Source organism: Sus scrofa, chromosome 17, assembly GCF_054392235.1.
Source record: "Sus scrofa isolate SSC_HxYL_T2T_F1_AM1 chromosome 17, Sscrofa_HxYL_maternal_Yorkshire_Landrace_v2.0, whole genome shotgun sequence".
NCBI lineage: Eukaryota > Metazoa > Chordata > Mammalia > Artiodactyla > Suidae > Sus > Sus scrofa.
The window spans coordinates 18,452,793-18,475,029 of NC_139399.1; the positions used below are offsets into that span (position 1 = coordinate 18,452,793).

The 22,237-nt window shown below is 48.6% G+C and overlaps 1 protein-coding gene across 21 annotated transcripts in view; it reads right to left on the reverse strand.

The window, feature by feature from the left end:
* Window positions 1-8,518: 8,518 nt before the first annotated feature.
* SLC20A2 (solute carrier family 20 member 2) overlaps window positions 8,519-22,237 on the reverse strand; it is a 116,000-nt gene continuing 102,281 nt past the window's right edge. For all 21 annotated transcript variants that reach the window (XM_085004380.1, XM_085004381.1, XM_085004384.1 and 18 more), the window contains 4 exons: window positions 21,017-21,587; window positions 16,452-16,637; window positions 15,445-15,529; window positions 8,519-9,926 (listed from right to left, as the gene is read on the reverse strand). In XM_085004380.1, coding sequence (XP_084860506.1) covers window positions 9,762-9,926; window positions 15,445-15,529; window positions 16,452-16,637; window positions 21,017-21,587 — 1,007 coding nt within the window. In that variant the 3' untranslated portion in view covers window positions 8,519-9,761. The remainder of the gene's footprint in view (window positions 9,927-15,444; window positions 15,530-16,451; window positions 16,638-21,016; window positions 21,588-22,237) is intronic.

Below are 22,237 nucleotides of genomic sequence, written 5' to 3' on the forward strand. Positions count from 1 at the left end.
GCATTCAGTTTGCTTTACAAGCAGTGCCTCAGTGAATATGTTTGTCCACTTCCGTGAGTATTCCCCTTGGCAGCACTGCCCAGTAAAACTTTCTGTCGTGGTGGAAACCACTGACATGTGCACTGTCCCATGTGGCAGCCACTAGCCACCTGTGGCTATTGAGCACCTGAAGTGTAGGATTAGTGGAAGAACTCAGTTTTTAATTCTGTTTCATTTTAATTTGTCTTAAAATTAAGTAGCCACATGTACAGAAGTAGCTGTTGACAATACAGGTCTCCAGAAACAGTTTCTAGAAGTGAGGTTGCTGAGTCACAGGGCATGCACCGTTTTTTTGCCAGTGAATTTTATTATATTTATAGTTGCATGACCATCATCACAACCTAATTTTAGAACATTTCCATCCCAAGTCCCCAGTCCACCCACCCCCCTCCAAACTGTCCTCTTAGGTAACCATGTTTTTCAAAGGGCTCACACATCTGGTAAGTATTACAAAATCACCCTTCAGATATTTTGTACCAGATTGTATCTGCCAGTGGTGGTGAAGAGTGCCCATTTCCCCACATCCGCAAAAATACTGAATGTTATTAGACTTTATTTTTACTAGTTTTATAAGTGAAAAATTATACCTTGTATTTTTGTTGTTTTGTTTTTTTTTTAGGGCCGCACCCATGGCATATGGAGGTTCCCAGGCTGGGGGTCCAGTTGGAGATGTAGCTCCCAGCCTACACTACAGGCACAGCATTGAGGGATCTGAGCTGAGTCTGGGACCTACACCACAGCTCATGGCCATGCCCGATCCCCGACCCACTGAGTGAGGCCAGGGATTGAACCGGCATCCTCATGGATACTAGTCAAGTTCATTACAGCTGAGCCATGATGGGAACCCCTGATACCTTGTTTTAATTGCATTTCCCTAATGGCCAGAGAGATGGAACTGTTTTCATATGTTTACTGATCATTAATAATTCTCTGATTTGCCTGTTCATATTACTTGCTCAATTTCCAAATGAGTCCCCTTAAAAACAACTAGACATGGTAGCTTTTGGAAAACCTCATTGCTGCAGGTATTTCCCTGTACTACCTCCAGAGAGTCTCTTGCTAGAATCCAAATTCCAGCCACTACTTATGTCAGAAAATACCTGTGATACAGGCACATGATACCAGTTTGTTTTGTTTTGTTTTCTTACTGTTTTTGTGGGTTGGACCATCATTTCAGGAGATAAAACGTAACAAAAGGCAAAGGCAGTGAGGGGTGAAGAGCAAACTGGTTCCATGTCGTTGATGCCTGTGTCTCATTGGGGAACTGCAGCCCGAGCTGGGCTGACAGCTGCACTGGGAGGCCCTTGGTGGCTGAAGTGGGCGCCAAAGGCTGACGTGAGTGAGGTGTGTGGTGGTGGGTGTGTCTTCAGCCTGCTGGTATCGGGCAGGGGATAAAGATGGTGGGGGTTGGGGGCATGAGGACAAGATGCTCCCCCAGGTAATTTGTTACTTGTCTGATGAGGCCTGAAGTGGAAGGGATGGAGCTTGCTCTAAGTCGATGTGTTTTCCTTACTTGTGCAATCCTGTCCCTTTTAAGTGACTTGTTCTTGCAGAGGTAAAGAGCCAAATTTTGTGTTGCTACTTCAGTGATCCAGACATGAATGTAGAGACTCGAAGTTCAGCCTTTTCAGCAGTTTTACTAAATCATGGCTGGGCCACTTCTAGGTACCCTCATCATTATGTTTTAGCCAAAAGAAAGCACATTTCCTGAGCTTCTGTGCCAGGCCCTGTGCTGGTCACTTGTGATGCAATTGGCCTACCCCTCCCAGCAGTGACTGCTAGAGTCTTGGAGTGTGGTCGTGCAGGGGAGGAAACCACGCCAGGGGTCCTGGACAGAGGACTTGGTTGTGGCTTCTCATGCGGAAGTTCTCAGGAACTCTCCATAAAACGAACTCCCCATAAAATGCACTCCCCAAAAATGCACTCGAGCATTTCACTGCCCCTGTCCCTCCTCCCCCTTCTCTCCAGTTTAGCTTTATAACTCCTGATACCACTCAGGTATTAATTTTTTACCACTCTTATCTAAATTTTTTTTTCTTTCTTTTTCGGCCACCCCCTGGCATGTGGAGTTCCTGGACTAGGGATCAGATCTGAGCCACAGTCGCAACCTATACCATATCTGTAGCAACAGTGGATCCTTAACCCGCTGTGCCAGGCTGGGGATAAAACCTGCGTTCTGGTGCTGCAGAGATGCCGCCAATCCCATGGCACCACAGCAGGAACTCCTGATCTTGTTTAATTTTTAAAATTGATTCTTTCAGGACACCGCCAGGATCCTCAGTCTTGCCTTTTGAGCCTTACTCTCAAGGTAACTTACTTGGTCTTCTCTGCAGCCTGGGAGCAGAGAATGAACATTCTGGTATAGATGCATTTGATGTCAGTGGGTTCTTTGATTCAGTGACTCCACTCCTGGGAATTTGGCTTAAGGAAGACATCAGAGATGCACACAGTTCTGTATGGGGTTGCTCACTGCCATGTTCTTTATAGTAGAGACAAATTGATAGCGCTTCACATGTGCAGTAGTAGGGGACGGATGGCATGTTTATCCATTAAGTGGAATATTGTTCAGCCATCAACAGTATTTTTGAAGAATCATACTCATCTAGGATTGTTTATAATGTTAAATAGAAAAAACGAAGTAAAAATACTAATTCCAATTTTATTTTTTAAAAATGTTTATGCATATATAGGAGAAAATGCTCCAAATATTAATGTTCATTATCTTGGGAAGGTGGAATCTTAAGTTTTTTGTTTGTTTGTCTTTTTAGGGCCACACCCATGGCATATGGAGGTTCCCAGGCTGGGGGTCCAATCGGAGCTATAGCTACCAGCCTACACCACAGCCACAGCAACACCAGATCTGAGACGCATCTGTGACCTACACCACAGCTCATGGCAACGCTGGATCCTTAACCCACTGAGCAAGGCCAGGGATTGAACCTGCATCCTCATGGATTTGTTACTGCTGAACCACAATTAAGTAAGTTTTGTTTTATCCTTTATTATAATTTTTTCTGGTTTTCTAAAGTGAATTTCTTATTTCTGTAATTAGAGGCAGGGTCTTCTAATTAATATTATTGTGGGAAATGCAGAGAGCCCCTGCGGCTGCAGCAAGAGTGTGTCTGGCGGTGGTGAGTGCGTCTGTGGTCCAGGTTGGCAAGGCCCAGCCATTGGCTGGGGCAGGAAACACCTTAAGAAAGTTACCCGGACAGAGAGCTTGATCAGAGTATTGGTGTGGATTGTGACAAGGAGGCTTTTATTAAATTTTGTACTGAGATTAAATTTATACACCATATTTTAGATATTAGTTACCTCTCCAAGACACCATGCGTTGCTAATCCCTCATCGTAGTCAGAGCTCCACCACTTCAGGGGCAGAGGGCAGTAGATGGCCTACAGTTTCATTTCGTTACTAAGTGTCTGTGCATGGAGGCTCATGGCCCTTTTGACCAGGCTCAGCTCCTAGAACTTTGGACAGAGGAGCCCTGAGAAAGAGCCAGAGCTGTTTCTGGGCCCCAGTGTTAGCAACGTGCACATGCACGGAGGCTGTGGATTCTGCGCAGGGAGCCCTCCCTGTAAGACCCTCTAACACCAAGGTTCCGATGGGCGCGCCATGTGTGCTCTTTGATAGCTTCCCTCTGCTTGTTCCCCTTATAAACAGCACCCCTTTGCCCTCCACTTGCATGTGAGATATTCAGGTTCTGTCCTCCACCTTGGTGGTCCTCTAAGCCTATGGTCATGTTAGTGTGGAGCTTTCATGCACAGGGCTTGCCCTCAGACTGAAGGGTAAGGTCCTTCTCCGAGTAAGGGTGGTCTGGTGATAGCCAGTTCTAACTCACTCTGCTTTGTTGTTTTTTTGGCCACGCCTACAGCATGTGGAAGTTCCCAGGCCTGGGATCGAACCAACCATAGCAGTGACAATGCCGGATCCTCAACCAGCTGAGCCACCAGGGAACTCCTCACTCACTCTGGTTTTAAATCAGTTGTGGGTTAGGACAAGGTAGCTTCTTCTAAACCACTGTGAAAGTGGAGTTACAGTTGTGGCTCAGCAGTTAACGAACCTGACTGGCATCTATGCGGATGCAGGTTCGATCCCTGGCCTCACTCAGTGGGTTAAGGATCTGGTGTTGCTGTGGGCTGTGGTGTAGGTTGTAGACACGGCTCCAATCCTGTGTTGCTGTGGCCCTGGCACAGGCTGGCAGCTACAGCTCCAATTGGAACCCTAGCCTGGGAACATGCCATGGGTGCAGCCCTAAAAAGAAAGACAGAAAAATAAAAATAAAAAAATAAACCACTGTGAAGGCTACTTGACACTTTGCTCAGGGCGAGAGTGGCAGCAGTGTTGGCCGCCCGGGCCTCCCCACTGCCTGGCTGGGGTGGCACAGAGGGGAAGGTGTGCCTGCGCTCTATGGAGGTGATTCCAGCAAGTCCGGCTCATTCTCAACATACCAGTCAGATGCTCTCTTTCCCTCGGGTGGAGGGAATGGAAAGCAGAAGGACAGAGAGACAAGTCACTCAGAGACGTTAGTGCATAGTGTGTGCATTTAAGCTTAGCTGTCCCTCCCTCCCCCTGGAGAGCTGGCTGGTCCACCTCGGAGACGTGTCCACACCTCCCAGGGTTGGTGTAAGTTAGTGTATAGTTCTCATCCCTTGCCCCCCACTGCTCCCACCTTCCTGGATGGCTCACCACACCCACAGCTGATCTCCTGACCTCAGACCTTTCCTGTCTGTGGCCTGTGAATGGACACCTCTTCTCAGCTGGTCTGCGGGCACCTGCAGATACGCTGTTTCCCTACAGCACCAGTGCCCTGGCTGGGGTCTCTGCCGAGTTTCTGCCTCTTTGGGGAAGCTTCCCTTCCCCAGGGCCCTGCCCTCTGGAAACACCCTCATGGTGGCAGCAGCCACCCTGGACGGCAGTCTTTTTGTCTTCCTGCCTCCTGTGGCCAGACCAGCACATGGCATGTGATGGGTGCACAGTGGACGTTTACTGATGAATGGATGGAGCCAGCCGGCAGACAGGCCTATTTGGGATTTTTGTGAATGGATTGAAGTTGTCCTTCGGCAGGCACTCCTAGTTCCCTGTGGCCATCACGGCAGCACAGATAACTCCTGACATTTCTAGTGATTCTCTGAATTATGTTTACCCTTAACATTCTGGGAGGTGACTTCACTGCTGCAGTTTAAAAAGGATCTGCAAATAGGGTCACAGCTGCAATTACATTTGCCACCACTGGGTGCTGCTGTTGCTGCTGCCAGTGGAAGATGATGGCCCAGCTGTGGGGTTGGTGCCTTCTGCCCTTGAGTCAGTCTATCTCCTTCCCTTTGAGCTCCTCCCTCCCTTCCCCAGCACCTCCCAACTCATAGCTTGGAATCTACATTCCAGGTTGGATTTAACCTCTAAGTGTCAAAGCCAGAAATCTCCCCATCACTCTGGCTCTGGTCAAGTTCCTGTTCTAGCCAACAGCTGATCACCTTTGTTGAGCCCGAAACACTGGCTTAAAGTCAGATTTAATTCCTTATGTTTCCTAAACAAAAGCAGGCAGATTAAACCTCACCTCCTTCCTGGGCTTCCTTTCCAAGGTCTTAGTCACCTCTCACGTTCCTTCTCTGGCCCAGGACACAGTCCCTTTTCTAGACACCACAGTTGTGGACATGGTCTGACCAGTGCCGACCGGGACGAAGCTGAGACACTGTCAAAATCCTGGGGCTGCTCCCGTCCTGTTACCATTTGGCTGCTAAACTTGTTCTCATGCTGTGCTTGAGTTGCCCCAGTACCTGGCCAGCTCCAGGTTTCAAAGAGCAGCGTTTCAAAATGGATGGTGGTGAGATGACGGAGTATAGGTGATTTTTTCCCCTTTTCCTGAAATATGTTTCAGGGTCTTTTCAATAATAAAGGATCATGTGCTGCAAAGGTATTTATTAAGAAGGTGACAGTTAATCCAAGAACAGGGCTACATTTCCCCACATTCTACAGGTCTCACCAGGCATGCAGAGAACCTAGTCTCCAGTTTCCTCAGTCTCCAGCTCTTTCACCTTGTTCATCTAACTGGCTTATTTTGTTCCTTTCCTTCATTATCTGACTTAATTCTGTGCTCAGCACAGTTCTCCTGAGGGGACTTCTCCTTAAAAAGTGAGGTAGTGGGTAATGACCAGTCCAAGAAGGAAGGTGAACAGACTTGCTCATGGAGTCCTGTCCTGGGCCAGGCCCCTTGCACCACGCTGCCTCCCAGCGAGGAGTCCTAGCCCTGGTGCCATCATCTAGGAGCACTTGGGGGCAGTGGGCAAGGATGGCCTCCCTCGGGTAAGCAGAATGGACACAGCTTTGTCTAAGGCTCAGTGAACACCGTGTCGTCTCCAAAGGCTCCTTCTCCTACCCCGTGTGCTTAAACCACCTCATTGATCTTATGTTTCATTTTCTGAGGGACTGAACTGCTTTCAGTTTATATTGTGCAGCTCATTCTGAGGCGACCAGGAGGACTGATTTTGAAAATGAATAAATGTGCTTACATATTTGCTGAGAGGGTCAGTCCTTTTGGGAAGGCAGAGTGAAGTTTAAGAACCCTGAGCCGAGAGCATGAGCTCTTTGCAGCCTGTGTGGTGTGCAGATGGTCCCCAGGCCCTCTTCCCTGTCTCTTGCACAGCAGAGTGATGCCTGGTTCCCAGGAGGGTCCCTTGTCCGAGGAGTGTTTGCATTTTTAGAGGAAGAAGCTGATTAACTCAAAGGACTGTCTACCAGTGTCCTCTTCCCTCCGAGGGGCCCCCGCCTCTGCCCTCGTGGGGAGGGGAAGGGAGGTCATCCCATCAGATAACTGAGGTGGGGAGGGGGCAGCTGTCATGGCTGTCTGCACATTGCATAATCATTGACTAATCTCATAGTGTTGCGATTGGAAAAGATGCTTGACTGATTTCAGTTTTCCTAAACTTACCATGGATTGACTTGGGCCTCTGTGGTCTACCCTGGAGATTGTTACATGTGTACTTGAAAATGTTATTAAGCTACTTTGGGATACAATGTCATATATATATATATATGTATGTATGCATATGTGTGTGTATATATATCTATGTAAAGGGCAGTGGATAGACAGGCCTGAAGTTTCTGGGTTGATTTTCTGTCTGGATGATCTGTCAATTGATATAAGTTAGGTGTTAAATTCCCCACTAATATTGTGACCGACTGTTTCTCCCTTTGTGTCTGTTAATATTTGTTGCACTATGTATACAGGTCTCCCGTGCTGGGTACATCTATATTTACAATTATTTTTTTGTTTGTTTGTTTTTTGTCTTTTTGCCTTTTCTAGGGCTGCTTCCATGGCAAATGGAGATTCCCAGGCTAGGGGTCCAATTGGAGCCATAGCCACCGGCCTACACCAGAGCCACAGCAACGCAGGATCCGAGCCGCGTCTGCAACCTACACCACAGCTCACGGCAATGCCGGACCCTTAACCCACTGAGCAAGGCCAGGGACCAAACCCGCAACCTCATGGTTCCTAGTCAGATTCGTTAACCACTGCACCACGACGGGAACTCCGCTACAGTCTGTTTTAAACTATGTTTTGACTGGACTAAGTATTCCCTTGTCTGGTTTTCTTTTTTTTTTAAATTAATTAATTAATTACTTTTTTTTATTACTGCCTTGTCTGGCTTTCTATCTGTTTCCGTTTGTATGGAATGACTCTCCATCCCCTCACTTCAGTCTGTGTCTTTAGTCTTGAAGTGACCCTGGACAGTCGTTAAGGGCCCACAATGAGTGTGACCTTTGCCCCACTTCACCTCCTAGGCCTCTGTCACCCTGGCTGCCAGGGCTGAGGTGGTGGCCCTTTCCCTAGGACACAGCTTGCAAACCAGCACTGTGTCATACTGTTTGCCATCTTCAAAATCAGAGAGGGCAAATTTCTTTGTGGAGAGGTTCCTTTACACCTGGCCAGCCCTCTTAACCTTCCCAGCTCTGGCAGAAGGAGCACATGGCCCCTGCCCAGAGGCTGGAGGAATTTCCTTCTGAAGCTCCGGATGCTCCAAGGAGCTGTATTCTCACTGTGTTGTGTTCTGGCTGCTTAAGCCAAGGAGAGACGGATTATGCGTTCCTGCCGGATGCTCAGCCCTGGACGTGTGGGCCGCCAGCTCACCCCACTGAGTCTGGCTGACTTAAGAGTGACCTGGGAAGGCTGAGCACATAGTGTGATGGTGCCTTTAAAAGGTCCCATCGGGACAAGCCCTCGTGGCAGGCAGCTCATCACCGAAGGGCCAGCGTGTGCGTGAACAGCAGGGATTTCGGGACTCCGGGCCGTGTGGGTCATTCTTTCCTTTTTGTCGCTCAAGTATTTTCTGTCCAAATGTGTAACAGTAGTAAAATAAGGGGGAAAAGGCATTTGAAAAATAGAAGTAAACAAACAAATTGTAGAGCTTTTATTTTTGTGGAAACTCTAAATCAAAGAAAGGCATTATATTTAGGTGTTTAGAAAAAGACTTCGGAGGCAAACTTTTGAGGGGCATTTTTTTATTATAAATTTAATGTGGTTGATTAATGAAAAATCACAATGAAGTACCGAGAAAATGTTTGTCAATATAAAAATTTTAGCAGCATTTCCATAGTTTCAGGCTCTAGCATTAGTCATACTTCCTCCCGCTATCAAAAAAGAAGAATCCAATGAGACGACAGTAGAGCGTCAGGATGTTCAGCTCAGTAAAGGCCTCAGATCCAGTGTGTTGCCTAACAAACAGTTCACCCCTCCCCACCCCTGAGTTTCTAGAATGTCAAGCACATGCCTCAGTGTTTGAGGCTGGAGCTCCATTCTTCAGGCTTCAGGGGAGAAGAGGGACGAACATCTAAACTGGACTTGACATGTAGTGCTTGATCACGCATCCTTGCGCCTGTACAGTCTCTACACCGACAACAACGCAGGGCCAGGATCTGGCACGCGGCAGCAGTGGTGGGGGTCGGGGGACGTGATGGGGTGGGGGGCTGGTGCCTCGCCACACACCCTGCTCCAGGGCAGGTGGGAGCATGGTGGTCTTGCTACATCCCAGGTTAACGGTAGGGTCAGTGAGAAGGGGAGACAAACAATATGAAAATATAATACTGGCAAACTATTCCCCCACTTCTTTGGTACTTTCCAAAATTCTCTGATCAAAAAAGTATAAGGGAAGCACACCATTAAAAAATTACAGTTTTAAGTATTTACAGAAGCCATTATGGTATATTACAGAATCCATACACAGTATATGAACAAATTCTTCAGTGAAAGCACTTGTGAACTCCTGTTCCAGTATATTCAAGAGCATACGGACATACGCACACCGTCCCCAATGTGTACCGCCCATCCCGCACCTCACTTATGTTACCGTATAGTAAGTGGGAAAAAGGCCATTTTCCAATCCACACTTTTCTTTTAAAAGGTTCTTAAAATCGGCCACAGAAACCAGTATGTACAGAGATTTGCTGACTATTGAATTCTAGGCAAGTATCTCCACTCCCATTTGGACTACGTTTGAACTAATAAGACTACCTATCATCATATGTATACAATATATATTTAATATATAAGTAACCGCACCATGTTACATCACCACGATACCAATTTAATGCACACTGTTATGTACAGTAGTTAAGTGAGCTGGAGGGTGACGCCACGCCTGGGTGACAGTAGTGTGGTGTGGGACATCCTGCACGGGAGGTGCGTGTGTGAGGGCGGGCACACGCCTCCCGGCACCCACCGCAGACCCTCACACGAACGGGAGGATCCCGTACATGAGGAGGGCCATGATAGCAGCACTGAACAGCCCCGCCACGGGCACGGTCACGAACCAAGCCACGAAGATGTTCCGGAAGAGGCGCCAGTCCACGGCCTTCCGCGAGCGGATCCAGCCCACGGCCACCACGGAGCCCACCTGCAGAAGCATGAGCGGCTCAGAGTCAACAGAGGCCCACACGTTGCAAGGTGAGACACAAGACCTGCATTCAACCAGTGCTAACCCAGAAATAAGCCCCAGTACAGAATGACCAATTCTTCCCCCTAAACTCGCTGAAAGCTTTTAAAGTATTTTTAGATTTTAGGTGTAATTATTTTAGGATTATTCTATTCAGAACACAGTTTTTTTTGTTTTTTTTTTTTTCTCTTTAGGGCTGCTCCTTTGGCATATGGAGGTTCCCAGGCTAGAGGACAAATCAGAGCCACAGCTGCCAGCCTACACCATAGCTCACAGCAACACCGGATCCTTAATCCACTGAGCCAGGCCAGGGATCAAACCCGCAACCTCATGGTTCCTAGTCGGATCTGTTTCCGCTGCACCATCATGGGAACTCCAAAACACAGTTCTGATGCACTTTTCCACCTGTATTCTGTTCCGCCCGAGTGGGAACGTAGCCAGTGAAATGTTTTCCATTCCTCTGCACTCTGGACTAGTGCTGAATGCCCCTGTCTTAAATGCACCCTAGGCAGGATACCGCCTACTACAGAAGTGAACCTGCTGGCAGTAACGGAATGAAACTGCACTGATGCAGCCTTCTCTTACAGCAACAGCGTCATCGAATGCTGGAGCTGGAGGCCGCCGCGATCTGTAATCCATCCATGCTGCTCATCTTGCAGAGGATAAAACATCACTGAAGAGTTTAGGGGCACGAGGAGCCCGCAAATCATGGCAGCAGAGGGCAAGAACTGGGGCCTCTTGATTTTTTTTCTCCACTATCTCCGCCTACCCTGTAGTCCTTGTCTTTCAGCTGATTTAAAAAAATATAATCAAACAGAACATTGAGTACTACTGGATCTAAATGGTTGTCAATCATGCCTCACAAAATGATAAAAATAACTCGCAATCAGAATGTTAACACCGATTCAAATATTTTTCTAAACACTTGCAGTTCATTTTATGATTTGTTGAAAAGTAACAAAGGAAGATAAAATCCCCACAACTTTAAACATCTGAAAATGGAAATCATAAAGTAAAAAGCATATTAATGTATACACACTACTATATATAAGACATAACCAACAAGGTCCTCCTGTAGAGCACAGGGAACTCTACTCAGTATTCTGCCATAACCTACATGGGGAAAGAATCTGAAAAAGAACTGATATATGTCTATGTATATCTGAATCACTGTGCTGTACACCTGAAACTAAGACAACACTGTAAATCATACAGTAAGATTAAAAAAACACAAAGCAACAAAAGTATAAAGCCTGAAACATCTCACATCTCAGGTTCTGGTGAAGCTCAGAGACCCCAAGAAGGGGTCTTGGCCGCTGTGAGGTGGCCCTTGAAGATCTCCATGAAACGGGCTTTTCTCTGATGACTCAGTGAAGTCAGCACTGGCCAACAACATTCAAATAGCAACTGGGGTCTTTTCTGGGGCCAAGAGAATAAAATAAAATCTAGTACTTGACATTATTATTATTTTTCTGGCTGCAGCTGGGGCCTGTGGAAGTTCCCAGGCCAGGGACTGAGCCCAGCCCACAGCAGTGACAACGCAGAAGCCCTCTGCGCTACCAGGGAAGTCCCACTAACATTAGTTTCTGAGATGAAACTCTCCTGTCATTATCCTGCTTCAGGGCACTTCAGCTGTGCTGGGCTCCCCATAAACAATGGGCTCAAGTTCCTGTCCTAAAACACTTCCCTTCAAAACAAAAAGATAATATAACCCTGTTATAGCAAGTTTATGTAATAGGAAGGGTGGACAATTACCCAGAAAACACTACTGTCATATTTACATTTTCCTTTATTTGTAAACAGTAGGGTACACTACAATTTCCTTCGAGAGAATTAACATTATATTACGAGCATTTTCCCATAGTGCTCACAGCCTTTATGATTATCAGGTAAAATGGCACATACACTCGTAAATGTACCTTAATTTGTTTAACCATTTCCAGTTTCTCTCTCAGAAATAATTTCATGTTTAATACATTTACTCATGTAGCTTATATTGAGGCTTTAAAAATAATATTCCCTGAGAGGGATTATTAGTCATAGGGAGCATTTAAAAAATATCCTGAAGGAGGGAGTGGGTAGGATGGACAGGGAGTCTGGGTTAGTGGATGCAAACTATTCCATTTAGAATGGCGAAGCAGTGAGGTCCTGCTGTACAGAACAGAGAACTGTATCCAGTCTCCTGGGATAGACCATGATGGAAAAGAGCATCTACAAAAAGGATGAGTCACTTTGTTGTACAGCAGAGACTGACCCAACACTGTAAAGCAACTATGGCCACTTCTACCCACAGAGAAGAAGGTCAAAGCCATTTCCCTGGGAAGAAATACATTTCCTTTTTTTTTAGGGCCATACCTGTGGCATATGGAGGTTCCCCGGCTAATGGTCCAATGAGAGCTGTAGCTGCTGGCCTACACCACAGCCACAGCAAGGCGGGTTCCAAGCTGCGTCTGCAACCTACACCAGAGCTCACGGCAAACCCAGATCCCCGACCTGCTGAGCAAGGGTGGGGACTGAACCTGAATCTTGATGGATACTAGTCGGGTTCATTTCTGCTGCGCCACAATGGGAACTCCAGGAAGGAATATATTTAGTGATGCGGTTTCCTCTCTGCTCCCCCAGGTCACAGTGTGCTGAAGATGAGGTGGGCTAAGACATGTGGCTTTGTCTTGTCTGAAACATTTCAGTGAACATGTGTTGCTTCTGTAATTATTTTTTTTGGCCACATACGGAAATTCCCAGGTCAGGGATCAAATCTAAGCAGGACCTGTGACCTATGCCACAGCTGCTGGCAATGTTGGATCCTTAACCCATTTGCGCCACAGTGGGAACTGCTACTTCTGTAATTTTTAAATAACTGAAATTAGAAAAATAACAATGAATGAAAGGTAGGAGGTGCATTGACAGAGTGCGGGAGAGCCTGGCTCTGGGCCTCACCAACCCCTCCCTCCCTAGCTGTGTGATCTCGGGCAAGTTACTTAACCTCTCTGTGCTTCAGTTTCCTCACTGGTTCAGTTTCCTCACTGGTAAAAATGGGTAGTAGTGTTCATCCTGAAGGCTCTTAGGAAGATTAAATGAGTTCATACTGATGGTGCACTGGCAACGGTGCCCAGCAGAGAACACTTGTGGTTTGCTGCCACGGTTATGATGACTAGGATGAAATGAGGAGGTACAGGGTGTGAGATGTAGGTTTGAATCCTGGCTCCATCACACTAAATATATGATCCTAGGAAAGTGACCTAACTCTGGAAGCCTCAGTTTTTCTCATCTGTAAACTGGGAGTAACAGCACCAAAATCACAGGGTTGCTATGGGGATTAAATGGCATTCAACACAGAGCCTGGTACTCTGTCTAAGCTCCATCAGTGGAGGTGACTTTTACAATAAAAATGTATGGGAATTGGTTCTTTTCTATATGTTGTAGTAAAAAGGGAAAAAATAGGAAAGCGGCAGCAACAACAACAAACCCTCTTTCCAGTGATTCTCCCACTACAGAGCCCAGCTCTGTCAGCTGGTCATTCAAAACACTCCTGGAAACACTGCCCAGTGAAATATATTTGAAGCACTAAGCCTTTCATATTTTTTCTGTTTTTTTCTTTATTGGAGTAGAGCTGACTTATATTAGTTTCAGATAGGCAGTTAAATTCTTAGAAATCATAAAATATTGTGAAATATATAAAACCTATTTTTTTTTCTTTTGTCTTTTTGCCTTTTCTAGGGCCGCCTCCCCCCGCACATGGAGGTTCCCAGGCTAGGGGTCCAGTTGGAGCTGTAGCCGCCAGCCTACGCCAGAGCCACAGCAACGCAGGATCCGAGCCGCATCTGCAACCTACACCACAGCTCACGGCAACGCCGGATCCTTAACCCACTGAGCAAGGCCAGGGATAGAACCCACAACCTCATGGTTCCTAGTCGGATTCGTTAACCACTGAGCCACGACTCGAACTCCCTATATAAAACCGATTATTACAAATAGTCTAGGCAGCCCTTTCATCCTCCAGATTAGAGCTGAAGCCTAGAGAGGCTAGTGGTCCTATTTGTATCTACGTATTTATTACTGAAGTATAGCTGAGTTACAATTTGTGTTAGTTTCAGGTGCACAGCAAAGGGATTCAGTTATATATATATATATATATATATCTAGTTGTTTCAGATTCTTTTCCATTTTAGGTTATTACAAGATACTGAATATAGTTCCCTGTGCTATATATACAGTTGGTCCTTGTTTATCTATTTTATATACAGTAGTGTGTATCTGTTAATTCCATACTCCTAATTCATCCCTCCCCCTCTTCCCCTTTGGTAACTCTAAGTCTGTTGTCTGTGACTGTGAATCTGTTTCTGTTTTATAAATAAATTCATCTGTGTTATTTTCTAGATTCCACATATAAGTCATATCATATGGTATTTGTCTTTCTCTGTCATCGCTTGGTATGATCATCTCTAGGTCCATCCATGTTGCTGCAAATGCATTGTTCCATTCCTTTGTATAAGCCTTTCACTTTCAGCGGTGCTTGTTTACACACACACTAGTCTGGAGTTTTTAAACTGTGTGTAAATGGAGATGGCCGACTCTGTCTTGGCTGCTGTGCTACCACTGGTGCCCAGAACAGTGCCTCACACATAGCAGGAACAAGTAAGTATTTCTTGAATAATATGAATGAATGAACCTTGGAAAATCTGCAGCGGGTGTGTGTGTATACAGGAGGCCCACTGGAGATACTTTAGAATTCCCTCCAGATGCTGGGCAGCCCTGGTAATCAGACCCCAGTTCCAGTCTGGCCCACCCTGGGGGGCCTTGGCTAACTCCCTGAGCCTCAAAGAGTCTATTCCTCCCCCCCCTTTTTTTGTCTTTTTGTCTTTTCTAGGGCCGCTTGCGCCACATATGGAGGTTCCCAGGCTCGGGGTCTAATCACTGCCGTAGCCGCCGGCCTACACCAGAGCCACAGCAACGCCAGATCCAAGCTGCATTTGTGACCTACACCACAGCTCACAGCAATGGCAGTGCTGGATCCTTAACCCACTGAGCAAGGCCAGGTATCAAACCTGCATCCTCATGGATCCGAATCAGATTCGTTTCTGCTGCACCATGACTGGAACTCCCTAGAGTCCCTTTGACCACCACAGAAAAGAAAAGAGAACTGAAACAACCCAGCCTTATGATTCCATGGAGATGATTTCTGTTTACATCTGTCCCCCTGTCAACTCCCTGGCCCCTGCAGCAGGTGCCCCCACCAAGCCTACAGACACAGTTGGTGGACTCATGACTTCAATGCAAAGCACACCAATGAGGAAAGCAGGACAGGGAAGGAGTGACCATGGAGGAGCCAGTCTGCAGTTGGGGGGACCCTGCCTGAGTGGAAAGGGCCCAAGGGACCCTGAGGAGGCAGATGCCACCCAGCAGACCCTGCAATGACCTTTCCACCCACAGCCACATGCAGGGCCTGGAGACCCGAGAAAGACGCGCTGGCCCCGCCTACCTTGCAGTGCGTGGTGCTGACAGGGAGCCCGATGTTGGAGGCGATCACCACCGTGAACGCCGAGGCCAGCTCAATGGTGAAGCCGCTGCGGAGGGAGACAGGAGACCCGTCACAGGCGCCCTCTGTGGGGCTCGCTGACCCCCAGGGGCCCAAGTCTCACCAGAACATTCTGTGGGTGGACCGCTGACAGGGCCAGATGACATCAACTGAACAAGAAACTGCTGCACAATGGCAACAGTTCCCACTAAGACTTGGCACCGTGCTGATTACAGCCCTAAATATCCTTGCTTTCCGGGGATGTTTTCAAAAACCACACTCAGTAGAAGTGGGTCAGAAATTCCTACTGTGCAAAAGCTGGGCAATTCATCACTTCTCAAGTGACACAAGAAAAATTGCGTTCTCATTTAAAAAATATGTACTTACTATAAAAGAGTGAATTTTGTCCCAAGATTACTCATTTTTCTTCAAATCAACCTTCTAAGGGAATCTTTCATCAAAATGAATTTCAAGCGGGAAAAGAGTTCTTACAATAAACAGGTAGTTTCGAGTCTCAGTTCCATTCGGAAAGTTCTCTTGCCAATGTATTGTTCAACCCCTCTCATCTCTAAGGGCTACACACTAGAAGGACCACAGAAAACCGGGTGGGAGAGTCTCCAGACCCACCCTCCTGGCAGGAGCACCACCGCCTGAGCCCCAGGAAGCAGAGTGACCTCAGAGGGCTGTGGGTGAGTGCTGCTTCCAACCAGCAGGTGGAGCTGGTGAGCAGAGGATTCCGCAGGCTGGGTAAGACCCACCAGTGGGAGTGGAATGGGGGCTGCGGGGGTATCTGCTTTTTCTCTTCCCTTCCTGCTTCTCCCTCCAGTTCCATCCCTCCCACCAGTGCCACCGTGGGTGGGGGCTGGATGAGGATGGCAAGCAAGGACTGTCTGCTCTGCTGGCACCGGGGCCCCCGACTCCCCTGCCTGCCCGCCCCCCCCCCACGCAGACGCACCCACCCCGCTGCATACCTGGACGGTGTGATGGGGGTGAGATCTTTCCCCATGGTCTGGATCACTCTTCTGCCCCAAACCCAGAGGCCTGTGCAAATTCCAACCCCTCCGTAAAACAGCAGCCAGACAGGAGTCGCTGCTTCCTGCAGGACTGCACCTTGTTCATAAATCAGCCACAAAGCTACCAGAGGACCAATGGCATTACTGGGAAGCACAAACAAACAAAGGTTAACTCTGCAAGCACTGCACATACATGGAAACAGTGTATGTACACAACATACAGTGAGGTCTCAGAAACCGGAACAGCCCATCTTACTGCATTTGTGGCCTGCCTGTACATACATCCGCGGGTGATAAAAATGATTTAGTAATTTCTTTGGTTGTAGAAAAACCAGAAAATTTACCGTTTTAACTGTTCTTACTTTTTTGTCTTTTGTCTTTTTAGGGTCACACCCTCAGCATATAGAGGTTCCCAGGCTAGGGGTCCAATAGGAGCTGTAGCTGCCAGCCTACATACACCACAGCCAAAGCAACATGGGATCTGGGCCACGTCTGCGGCCTATACCACAGCTCACGGCAACGCTGGATCCTTAACCCACTGAGCGAGGCCAGGGATCGAACCCACAACCTCATGGTTCCTAGTCAGATTTGTTAACCACTGAGCCATGACGGGAACTCCTAAGTGTACTTTTTTGGTATTGATCCTGCTCGGTGTTCCCTGAGCTTCTTGGATCTGTGGTTGATGTCTGACATTAATTTTGGGGAAATTCTCAGTCTTTACAGTTGCCAGTCTTCTTGTTCCTTCCTCTCTTTATTCTCCCTCTGGTCTTACTATGCATATGCAACACCTTCTGTCATTGTCCCATAGTCCTTGGATGTTCTGTTCTGTATTTTTTTTGATCTTTGTTTCCTCTGCTTTTTGGTTTTCAGTGATTCTACTGAGACATCCTCAAGCTCAGATTCCTTCCCCAGCTGGGTCCAGTCTACTAATGACCCCATCAAAAGCAGCCTTCATTTCTGTTAGTGTCCCTGACCTCTAGCATTTCTCCTTGGTTTTTTTCTTTTCTTTTTTTTTTTTTTTTGCTTTTTGTCATTTTAGGTCCACACCCGTGGCACATGGAGGTTCCCAGGCCAGGGGGCTACAGCTGCTGGGCCTACACCACAGCCATAGCAATTCGAGATCAGTGCTGAGTCTGCAACCTACACCAGAGCTCACGGCAACACCAGATCCTTAACACTCTGAGCAAGGCCAGGGATCGACCCAAGTCCTTGCGGATGCCAGTCAGATTCGTTAATCACTGAGTCATGAAGGGGACTCCTCTCCTTGGTTCTTTGTTAAGATTTCTTATTCTTTTGTCTTTTTCGGGCCACATCCAAGGCATATGGAGGTTCCCAGGCTAGGGGTCAAATCAGAGCTGCAGCTGCCGGCCTACACTGCAGCCACAGCAACGCCAGATCCGAGGCAAATCTATTTTACATTGTACCTCACAGCAGTGCAGGTTCCTTAACCCTCTGAGCAAAGCCAGGGATTGAACCTGCATCCTCACAGATAATAGTCGGGTTTGTTACCACTAAGCCACAACGGGAACTCCTTTCTTAGGACTTCCCTCTCTCTGCTCACCTTGCCCATCTAATGGATGCCTGCTCTATCCATTAATGACCTCAGCATTTGAACTTTAGTTGTAGTTGTTTTAAGTTCCTGGTCTAACGATTTCAACATTCCTGCCATGTCTGGTTCAGATGTTTGCTGTGTCTCTTCAAATTATATTTTTTGCCTTTTGGTGTGTCTTGGAACTTTTTCTTGCTATCCAGACATGACGTCCTGGGTAAAAGGAATGGCTACAAATAGGTCCTTAGTGATGGAACAGCCATACACAGGCCCTTAGGGACATGGTAGTTGGGTCTGGGGATGGAGAAGGAGTTCTGTGGTCCTCTGATGAGGTCTCCATCTTTCAGTGAGTCTGTGCCTCTGGACTCTGGACTTCACAAGTGCTTCTCAGTTTTTCCTTCCAGCTCACATGGGACAGGCTGCTTGGAGTTGAGTGTTTCCCTCTCCCAAGTGGAAGGCTGGAGCAGTGTGGAGTGCATTTCCCTTCCTCGCCTCCTCGAGACTGTGGTCATCTCCCCGCAGGCTGGGCTCTGCTGAACTGGTTTCCCCCAAGGGCAGGCCTGTTCTGCCAAATGCTTTCCCTCCCTGGATGGGAGCAGGAGGGGATTCTTCTTCCCCGATACTCACCGAGGGGAGCTGCAGGAGCCCCTGGACTAAACCTCCAGACACCATGGGGTCTCTCCTCCCATGGGTCCCCTGTCATCCCAGATTTCCAAGTCCTCATGGCAGCTTCCACTGTGTGTCTCGCCTCCAGGACTCCCTGCATCCGTCTGTCCCTTGAATCTTGAGGGCACTGGTCTGTCCTGTGTTCTCCTCTCCCTTCTGGATCCAAGAAGCGTTGTTGATTTTTCAGTCTGTTTGGTTTTCATGGTCGTTAGGATGGAGTGACAACTGCCGGGCTCCTCGTGGGCTTTGCGAGGCTCCTGATGCCGCCAGCCCACCCTCCACTCTGTGCAGAATGAGTCACAAAGAGCCAGCCCCCACGTCTACTTCTCTCCAGCTGTGTGACCTTGGGCCAGAAAGTCTCATTCTGAGCTTCAGATTCCCTGTCTTTGAAGGATACCCCTTATGGCTGCAAAAGACTGTTTTGAGGAGGAACTAGAGTACCAGTGGTTCAATACCAAGGCCTGGTCCAAACTTAACAACCTCTTGTGACAAAGAACTCCCCTCTTCACTGTAAAACTGTTATTTCTAAAACCTGGTTTGTATCAGATCACATCCCAGCTCAAAAGCCTCAAAACCACCCCCCCAAATGGCAAATAACTGCTTGAAACTCTGGTCACCTGTAGGAGCTCTCGCCTAGACTCTTCCTTTGGCCTTGAAAGGCTATGCTGGGGTGGTTACTTTTCCATGTGTGTATATTTCTTATCACCTTAGCTGGAATTTAAATCCTAAAGGTCAGGGACCCAGTTCGTAACACTTTGCCAGTACCAGGCCTTCAATAAAGAATTTGTGATGAGAAAGAAGTGAGATGAAACATGGTGCCCCAAATAAAATAACATGGTAACACCCAAACGACACTGAGCAGAACCTAAGATGTCCGGGCTTCTTGTCTGGCAGGAAGACTTCTTTTGAAAAGAACAGAAATGTGGGTAGACAGTGTGTGGAAACCCACAGCGCAAAATGGAATCTTTTAACTGGCAATAAAAAAATGCAACAATGGCATGTTTTCCTGATTTGGACAGAAACATCAGCCCCGCATGATAATGGTAACAAGAGTGAAAATGCACAGATACTGATCATGAGAGGAGCACTGGCCTAAGTGTATTATCCAAAGCAACTCGCTGAGGAGTTCCCGGTGGCTCAGTGGGCTAAGAACCCAACTGCAGCAGCTTGGGGGTCTGCCAAGGGGCAGGTTCGATCCCCAGCCTGGTGCAGTGGGTTAAAGGATCCTGTGTTGCTGCAGTTGCAGCTCAGATTCAATCCCTGACTGGGGAACTTCCATACACTGCAGGTGTATGGGGAAAAAACAAACAAACAAACAACACCAACAAAAACAATGATCTGTCAGACTCAAAGAGAAATCGGTCCAAAAAAATTCAAAACTATGAAAAGGATGTTCATCCTCTAGCTTCTCCACTGTCCTGTGGAGCTGGCCACCAGGGAAAAAAGCATCTCAGTGACTCTCTGCAGAAAGCCCATGTGGCTGGTAATAGTTTTACCCCAGGTACAGACTGGCACACCCAGGTTTTGGGAAATATCAGGGACTAGTTTGGAGCTGCCCAGCCAGCAAGCAGAGAGTAGAGATTCTACATTTTGCTACACGTTCCCAGCTTCCACAACCTGCTGACCTGATGGTGGATGTGCTCTTGCTGGTGGCTCTTCCTGGAACACACCAGCAGGCACGCTCCTGCCTCGGCCTTTGCAGCTGCAGTTCCCTCTTCCCGCCAGCTCCCCCAGCCCCTGCAGGCCTCACTCAGCGAGTCCCCTCGCCTGAGCTGCAGAGCTGGCCAACACGGCCACCCCCCAGGGGCTCACAGCCCATGACCTTCTAGCCAACTTCACCAGCTACTTATTCGCAGCTGACCCTTGCATAAGTTGGGAGTTAGGGCGCCACCCCCTGTGCAGCAGAAAATGAGGGTTCTTCTCTCTCTGCCTCAAGAACAAAAGGAACTGAGCGGCGACTCAACTCCGGGCGGACAGTGGAGGTGGTGTGGAGAGAATCAGGGCTCACACACTAGCTCCTTCAATTCTGTGTGCTGTCATCTTTAAACCGACACAAACCTCCCCACACTGAGTTCATGTACAGATCTGTGAGTCGGCGATACAGTGCAAGCGGATCTGGGCGGTTCACACCCCCATGGTTCAAGAGCCAGCACTGGGGGCCCTGCAACCCCACCCTCGCCAAGGCCCCTTCCCTTCCCCGCCCCCTCTGCCCTCCCCCGCCCTGTAGGGGGCGTCCCCTCCCACTGCAGCCCCTCCCCGCCCCCCCGAAACACGCACCCCGCAGCCCCCAGTGGAGGGCGCTACTGACCTCACGTCGTTGCCACCGTGGGCAAAGGAGCCGAAGCAGGCGGTGAGGACCTGCAGGAAGTGGAAGAGCAGGTGCACCTCGGCCGTGTCCTTCTCCTCCTTCTCCTCATCTGCTGGGTCCTCGCGCGGCCGCTCGGCCTCAGCCAGCGGGGCCGCCAGCTTGACCTCCACGCCGCCCTCCTCGGCCTCGATCTCGGCCTCGGCCACGGCGTTGCAGTAGCTGGAGTAGCTGTCGTAGCGCAGCCGCCGGCGGGAGTAGGCCACAGCATCGGCCACCAGCTTCTCACTGTCCTCGGGCGCGTTGGGCGCGGGGCGGCGCGTGGCCAAGCCGGGCAGCCCGCAGATGGCCGCCGTGTAGCACGTGTAGCTGTTGTTGCGCCGCAGCAGCCGTGGGGCCCCGTCGGGTGCCGGCCGCTCATCGCGGATGCGGTGCAGCAGATCCTGATAGAGCCCTGAATCCTTGTGCACCGTGTGGTACACATGGCTGTCGCCCCGCGCCGAGCCGTCGAAGCCAAAGGTGCCATTGGACACGGGTGACCTGGTGGCGCCATGCGTCATGGAGAGCGCCCTGCCTGCACGGGGATGGGGACAGCCTGAGTGCAGCACACAGGACTCTGGGTGGCTGGGTCACAGGTGCGTCTACCTTTTGCCCCCAGGGAGGCTTCCCAAGCTGACTAAGGCCTTGCCATATGCTTAAAATAAAAAGGGAAACTTGGGAATTTCCCTGGTGGCCTAGTGGTTGAGGACCTGTGTTGTCATTGCAGCAGCTCAAGTGGCTGCTATGGTGCAAGTTTGAGCTCTAGCCAGGGAACTTACATATGACCCCAGAGCAGCCAAAAAAAAAGATCCTGCCATATGGTTAATAATAATAATAATTTGCTCTTTTTAAAGCTGCACCCGCAGCATATGGAGGTTCCCAGGCCAGGGATCTAATCGGAGCTATAGCTGTTGGCCAGCGCCACAGCAATGCCAGATCCAAGCCGCATCTGCAACCTACACCACAGCTCATGACAACACCGGATCCTTAACCTACTGTTTGAGGCCTGGGATTGAACTCATGGGTACTAGTCAGGCTTGTTAACCACTGAGCCATGATGGGACGTCCTAGTTATTATTATCATTAGAGCCACAACTGTGACCCATGCTGCAGCAGCGGCAATGCCAGATCCTGAACCCACAATGCCAGGCGGGGTATCGAACCTGTGCTCCCGTGCTCCAAAGA